Consider the following 8,248-nt stretch of genomic DNA (forward strand, 5'->3'; position numbering starts at 1 on the left):
TTCGACCGCCCCGTTCGTCCGCGCTAATTGGGCCAGAAAGAAGACAGTTATCGTTACCGCCGGACGGTAACAATATTTCGCGATAACGAAGCAGCGCGGAAACAGCTCACCTGGAGCAAATTATTAGTACGACGACCCTTAACCCTTTCTGTACCGCGCTTTCCTAGAACGTAGCCACTATTTATGGAATACATATCCAGTGAGCGTTCCATTTAATTTCCATGAAATTTATGGAATGTAAACGAATGATTTTTCTAACTAGCTTAATCGTTATTATTATTGTTTTTGAAGTAAGAAATAGAATTTTCGATTTATTAGTAACAATAATAAGTCTGATATCCGAGATGGGGATTAAACCACGTATGAAACGAAGAGTTAATAGAGGAAGAAATTTTTTATTCTATACGTAAAAATCGTTTCCAGATTACCACGTACTTTGTTCCGAAATGAAAGAGATGAAGAGGGAATTTGTATAGGTATGTACGAACGCGAAATGAAAAATGGGCACGAGTGCGAATGAAATACAGGGTGAGATAACAATTGAGAGAATTGCTATAAACGGAAATAGAAATAACACGATCGAAATCTGAGGGAATCTCGTTGTTCGTTATTTTACAAAATTATTATTGTATTTTTAAAAATTAAATATCATTAAACAATATCTTTAGACGAGACGAGTTTGTCTCTCGTATTAAGCTCCCATCAATTTAAAAATGTAACACAGTCATGCGACAAATATCCATGGATGGAATTTAATTCCGTCACGTCTCGTAAAATTTATCGTGCATCGGCCATAAATTATTCCACATTTATAAAGAAAAAGGGGGTCACGAAAGTGTCGTAAAAATTGCAATACTTTTGTCATAAATTTTGTTTAAAAAAAAGAAAAACCTATTACAATTACACCTTTCTTAAACGTAATCTCCTAAACCATCTCCTATAAACCATTGTTGTAAAATAGTACTCGAACTACTTTTCGAACTTAACATCGAGTATACTTTTACCGACGCTCGCTTCTTACATCCAATTATCCACGGTACAATTCTCTTATCGATCGACTCGAACTCTCACAACAACAACAACAACAACAACAACAACAACAACAACAACAAGTAAAACACCTACGTTTCTTTTCGCAAGAAGAAACTCTCCAACAACGTGGTGCTACGAGGCTCAAACAACCGTTTCAATACGGAAACTTAGCCACTAGACTTGTTCTCAGTAACGAAAGGGTTAACTATATTTTCCCCAAACTCTCTCTTTCTCTCTCTCTTTCTCTCATTCTTTTTTTTCTCTTCCCTCCCTCCTCTCTTCGGTTCCGGGCACCGGCTGTTTCCGGGTTTCCTCGTTAAATCGTAAGACGCAACAAGTGTTGGACGGATTATGTCTTGAGGCAAACAAATGAGATCACCGTGCCAGGATAATTCTTCGTCCGGTTAATTAATTAACTCGGGGGTGGGTCGTTTCGTGCAACCGCCAGAGCGCTTCGCGATCCCATGAGGATTGCCTTTCTCCGCTGTTCGGATCGAACAACCGTGATTGTTCGACGGATTAATTGCGGCTGTATCGCCAACCCGCGATATCCTTTTTCCAATCGGCTGAATTTCCAAACGCGTTTTCGTTATAAATCATCCTTAATCGATTACGAAACTCGGTGAAATAAAATATTATCAGTGGTTCGAGTTTTTTATTATCGAAAGATCCCGTTGTTCGATAGATTTCCTCTTTATCTGGTAATTTATTCAATATTTTCTCGGGCAGAACTCTCAATATTTTAACGGCTAAATGAGGTTTTATTTTTTGGATAAATATAGTAATAGGTATGCGCTATATTTGTTGATCGAATATTGCACAAATGTTACGCGTAATGTACGTTAGGGATATATCAAAGCTAGGACGGTAGATGGCGATGAGTGTTATTTCCGATGAGTGTGATTCCTTCATTATTCCTATAGACGACTATCCGTATACAACGTATCATTACGAGTGATAAATTTGTAACGAAGAGAGTCGAAAAGAGTTAGTCAGTCGCAGAAACTATAATAAAACTGTTCACGTTTCCTCTACATATATATATATATAAAACATCCACGCAATTTGAAGTTGGTTTCGAACTTAAAAGTTTGCTTACACTTCGTGTTGGCCGGTAATGAACCGGAACTTCGAATCACGAAAGTCGAGTTACATTAGCCAAGGAACTACTTATCCTCTTACTTATACAGCTTCGGTTTAAGCGTGCTGATCTTTAAGAAATTCTGCCTCGACGGATTAGAGTGGTGTACGCGGCGGAAATTTAAGAAATTTCGTTTCGAAATTTACTTTCAAATACCTTTAAAGCAGATTAAAATCTTCTGCAAAATCCTGCTCAATAATTGAGCAATCTGATCAATCGAGTGACAAAAGTACAAATCCGTGTCGTGCGCATCCTTCGATACGACGAGCGATTACCAATCCCTTCCCTGTTTTCTACGCAAGCGACACGTAGACGAGAAAAAGCACGTGCACGTGTCCAAAGGAACGAGAACAATTGCTCGCCTCGAGTCGCGTTAATCTCGCGATTGTCTACGGTTTACAGCGGCACGATGTCGTTCGAACGCGACAGCTTCGAGTCGGTTTGTCACGTGGTCCCGTGCGCTCGTCCTCCACTTGTCCAATAGCGTTCTAACAACCGTGGAAACGAGAACGAGGTTGTTCCTCTTCCTCCGCGTGTACGTGTATACCTGAACAAGACTACTGTCGCACATTGAACGAGCGGCGTTTCTTTTGTTTTCCAGGCAGACCTGTCCTGCCAGAACACGAAGCAGACCGTGGGCGCGATTTATACGCGCACGAACTTCGTGACACTGAAATACGTCACCGACTCGTGGGGCACCCTCTCGAACGGCTTCCGCCTCGTTATCACCGCCGTCAAGGATCCGAGTGAGTACATTTTCTCCATGTGATAATTCCTTTCTACTCCTTTCTACTTTCTTTTTTCTAGTGCTTCCCTTCGCTTTTTAAAGAGGTAGGTTGAAATCCTTTTTTTCTCTCTCTCTCTCTTTCGAAAAAGAAGAAGAAGAAGAAGAAGACGATCGATTTTTGAATTAACTTTGTTTCGCGTTATCGCATTCGATGGAAGAGCGAGTCGTGAGATATTGTTCGTATGTGCTCGTTGGAGATGAAATACTTGGAAAAGATTATTCGTCGCGTGCTTGCCGCCTGCGTGCAACGCGATACGCGGGGAAAACTTTTTGGCCGTTTCTCTAAGTAGAGAGGCTTAAGTTTTGCGGGAATCGTGGGCGCCCTGTTCGTTTCTGAGTTGTTTCGCTCGAGTTTGAGGCTGTAATTAAAATTTATACCGATGAATTCCTTCTAATAGTATTTGTTCTAATAATTTTTGAAATTTTATCCCCTTTCGAAATTTCGAAAGTTTCGTTGATTTGCGACTACGATACATCCCATCTGCAATTTACGCGATTTACCGCGAACAAAAGAAAGGAGATGGAATAATGGCTTCTTGCAAATTGAAGTTGAACCAGGAGAAGATGTCTGATTAAAGAATGAAATGAACCGCGAAGCTTTCGTTCCGTATGACTTTCTGAAAGGAAATTAAACGACGGTCCCCCCATCTTACTTCAATTCATGAAAGCGAATTTTTTCTTTTTTTTTTTCTCTCTTTTTTTTTCTTTTTGGAGTATGTTCTACTTCGGTTGCCTCGATTTAATGAAGTGCTTAATGCACCGTGATTAAGAGAACCGGCATGGACGACGAAGAAACACTTTATAAAATAGTCTCCACTCTTTCGATAATAACGGTATATCTTCCCGTTTTCGCGTCATCTATCAAGTTATATATATATATAGAGAGAGAGAGATGGTCTTGAGAGTTTAATCTCGTTAATGCTTTTCACCAGTAATTTCGATAATTCAGTAATTTATAATAAATATATTACAATCATGCTGCAATCGTGAATTTAAAAAGAGGATTTTTAAAATATTCTCTCTCTCTCTATATATATATCATATTTAACTAAAAGATATACATAAATCTAATAATTCAAAGTTAATAAAAAACCCAATTCTAGAAAGATCAAAGTTTACTGCTTAAGTTTATGCAATAGAGGATTGAAATGGAAGAAGAATTGATGAAATAATATTCTTGGAAATTTTTCGAAAATAAAATTTCCATGGTAGAGAAATTTCTTTTTCCAAATGGGCTCCCTTAACCATTCAACCTCTAACGTTCTCATCTCCCATCCTAAAGTTAAATTACCCGAAGCATCGAAACATTTGCATCCATTTATCCATCGATCGATGGATAAGCCATCGCGACGAATCGAACGGATAAGCCTGGCCTGGGAAAAGGAGAAAGAGGGGGGGAGGGGGCAATTACGAAGTAGCAAGGACAAACCGTGACGGATAAATAAAGCGGTAATTATAATTAAACGGGGTGGGGAATAAATGAAACGGTAAATTAACGACGCTTCCTATTAACGATCCCCAAATTACCGGCCCGCTCGTTATTTCGCGTCGTGGTCTCAATGCTCTCTGCCCGGTAATTTTAAATTAACGCCAAGCCGAAAGATAATACCGTCATCCGCTCGTGTAAAATCCCCCCCCTCCCTCCCGGTGGAAACTCGGTAAGATCGGTCGAAAATCCCGTGGAAATTCCCGTGCTCTGTAGCACCGCGATAAATTAAAGCCAAACTCGCGGAATTTATTTTCCCTCTCTCCGTATCTCTGTCTCTCGCGAAAAGTTGGAGTGACGGAGGAAAGAGAGAGAGAAAAAAAGCCTGGTTGTTCGTCGTATCGTATCCAGCAACTGCCAACTGCTTGCATCTCGCGTAATTGGATAACGCGCTTTTCGCGTTAATCTTCTTGTTCTTCGATGTTTAGATACGATGTTTATACGCAGATCGGGCTCTGTTTGAAAATTCCAATTTTAATTTCTAATTTCAATTTCTTCCGGAACGATTAGAGGACAAAGGTGACTCGATTCGATAATTTGAATGGTGATTATGCGTGTAAATAATAATGTTATATACGCGTGTCACGCGCACCTGTGCGACCAGCTACGACATAAATTATTATAAAGCTTGCGCAACAAATTGAACGTTTTGGCGAAATTAATGAAAACGTACGGTATTTAAAATGACGTAATATTCGGTATATTGTTGCGTTGGAATAGCGTCGGTGTGTCTCGAAGTATTATTTATTATTTTAGAGATGCCGTGAGAAATTTATGGGGATCGTTTCGAAATCGTGCTCGAAATTGTAAATGAATTTGTGAACCCGGTTTTCATAAATGTTTTATGGATCGAAGATGAGATTTAAAAAAAGAAAAAAGTGTGTCAATCGAACGAGAAGAGATACTCTCGTTTCTCTCTCCGATACAAAATTTCCCTTCGCTTGTGCGGGGAAACGCACACGATGGAAATTCTGTTTATTTTACGAATTATTAATAGTTGTTGTGAAAAATGTTCGGTTCGTATAACACGTGGCAATGAATCAAGAATTCGGTATACGCGTTTTAACACATACTCTTTAAAATTCGCATATCGGTTGAATAATTCATGACACGGCACAGTGAAAACTCCATCCCCTCTTAACGATCGGTATTTAGTTGAAATCGTTCGTCGATGGAATGTATATATATATATCGAACAAGAAAACGTTTTAAACGAAACAAATATTTTCACGTGTGAAATTAATTAACGGCGGAATTTAAACAAACTTATTCTACAAGTGAAATTTATTATTTTCAAAGAATCGTTTCTCTTTTTTTTTTTTTTTTTTTTTCATTCGACACGAATTTTAATCAAGCTCACACAGTTAAATCGAATCGAGAGAGTGGAATGGATTTGTTTATCGTTCGATAAATGTAACGTTTGTAGATTGTTTCAAAATGTTTACATTAGTTGGTCGAAGCAATGGATGGATATCGGCCGATTTTCGTTTGGCGTGAAGCATCTCCGTGTGCTTTGTACGTGATGCAATTCGAGAAATTCCAAACTGTCTGGAATCACGAAAGCTCCTCCTCGCCCAGACATGACAGGATGCGTTTCAACGCGAGCAAGGAATTGTTGTAGGCAATATTAGCGCGATCCAATGCGAGACCGTTTTGCAGTTTGTACCGTGATGGTATGTTGCGTGGAGAATTATAGGATTTTCACGTGTTCAATGCCTCGTGAAATATCGCGATTTTCGAAGTGGACGATGCTCACGATGGATGATCAATTATCGTTAGAGTAGATCCACCCGATCTTTAAGAATATTCTCTTTAATAGAGCTGGTTAATTTAATCGATTTAACCGTTTGTTAAAATATTTCTTTTATGTATAAGTTAATATTTAACAACTTTTTTCCAATGCATCTTATCATATTTTTATTCAGAAGCGTTGAAAATTTTAACACGCGGTTATCGGATTATTAATAAATGTATATTGTTACGTTCTTTTTTATTTTCATTATCAAAACATTTGTACGCGATATCGAACAATGCAAGGATTTAAAAAAAAAGAAAAGAAAAGAAAAAACGAGCTCGACTATCGAGCGTGCTTAGGGGAAAAAAGGAGAAAGGAAAAAAAAAGAATCATTAAGAGGCGCGATGGATTTTCGGTGGAAGCCGTTTTAATTGAAAAATCAATCCGAGGAGAGGCCGAGCGTATCCGAGGCTAAGCCGGCCTGCCATCGATTACCTATTTTTCACGTAAAGCTTTTCATACGATGCCTATAAAACACTGCATTAACGGAATAATTTGTCCAAGTCCCGGCGAAAGAGACCAAGGAAGAGGGTTGCAACGATTTCGCATCTGCCGACAGAAGAGAATCGAGGAAGAGAACTATCAAGCTCTATGTAACTGGCGAATTACATAGGGGATGCCGTCAATTTTATTCCATTTTATCCACGCGAACGAGGCAGGGAATATCGGCGAGCTTCGTTCACCACGTGTTTGTTCACGCGAGTTTTGCTTGACTTTTGATGGCGGTGCTCGCCCAACCCTTTGAAATTGTTGCGCACCGCATTATTTTCCACCGGCCACCACTTACCCGTTCTTCCACTTTTGGACTCGATCCATATCCACTTTTTTTCCTTTTTTCTTTTTTTCGAATATGCATTCGTTTTTTCAGAATGATAGAAGGGAGACACCGTTGTTCGCCGATGTTTTTAGATATTGAAATTAAAGAAATGAAAGAAGCTAGAGAGAAATTGATATGGGAGGATATTAAATCGAAATGAGAATGTTCTTTATGCTTTGAAAAAAATTCCATGCGAAACCATGCGAGCCTTGTAATTCATTTGAAAGACTGTATGATCAAATGATGAACTTATAAAAATATCCTCGTTAAATCACCTCCATAAATTCTGACTAGATGAAAACAACTAGAATTGAAAAATTGAAACAACTCATTTCTACCAATTCAAACTCGAACATGTAAAAATACTTAATCTCATTAAACTATCTCCACAATTTTTCACGCGTCGCTATTAGAAATATATATATATAATATATAAATTAAGACAGATGGAATTGAAACGAAAAAGCAATTCAATTCTACCATCAAATTCGAACTTATAAAAATATCTAACCTCGTTAAGCTATCTCCTCGAGCAACTTTTGATGCGCCATTGAAACGGAAGCCGTCGTAGTTTCCAAGTTGTCAAAGATGGATCGCAGCCAGTTTAGACGGTTCCATCCTATTATTCAAAATCAGGCGGTGGAATCTATCGGCGTGCATCCGCATAACAGATGATCGTACAAGGGTGGTGGAAGCGGCGCCATTAAAACGCCATCATCAATCAGAAAAGTCGCGGCAAAGAGCCTTCCTTGCCGCCATTCGCAGCCGGCCCTCGATAAGACGCGGCGACATCTTCGACGAGTTGTCGGCATCCGCGCCGAAGACAAACGACGGACTCTTCAAGTCGCGCGCGAAAAATAAGGGATGATTCACCGCGCGAGCTTCGATTCTCCGCCATTTTCTCTCCTTTCTGCGCCACAGACAGAGAGAAAGAAAGAGAAAGAGAGATATTTCCTTCAATTCTTGGACTCGCGTTCAATCTTTCCCTCCTCTTCTCTTTTCTGTCCGCAGCTATCTATTCCACGCTTTCAATTCGTTCAATTCGCGGATTCGTTCTTGCAAATCGATCCCGCTTGTCTTCTTTCGTGTATATACAAGGAGAGGATACAGGGGGAGATATTTGTCGAGGTTTTGGCTCGAGAGATCGTGTAAGGGATGGTTTTTTTCTTTTTTTTTTTTTTGTTTTGGAA

The 8,248-nt window shown here is 39.3% G+C and overlaps 1 protein-coding gene across 3 annotated transcripts in view; it reads left to right on the forward strand.

Moving 5' to 3' along the window:
* LOC102676128 overlaps nt 1-8,248 on the forward strand; it is a 204,429-nt gene that overhangs the window by 141,325 nt on the left and 54,856 nt on the right. For all 3 annotated transcript variants that reach the window (XM_006608261.2, XM_031512040.1, XM_006608262.2), the window contains exon 3: nt 2,775-2,919. In XM_006608261.2, the coding sequence (XP_006608324.1) occupies nt 2,775-2,919 (145 nt within the window). The remainder of the gene's footprint in view (nt 1-2,774; nt 2,920-8,248) is intronic.

Source organism: Apis dorsata, unplaced genomic scaffold (assembly GCF_000469605.1).
Source record: "Apis dorsata unplaced genomic scaffold, Apis dorsata 1.3 scaffold_32, whole genome shotgun sequence".
NCBI classification, from domain to species: domain Eukaryota; kingdom Metazoa; phylum Arthropoda; class Insecta; order Hymenoptera; family Apidae; genus Apis; species Apis dorsata.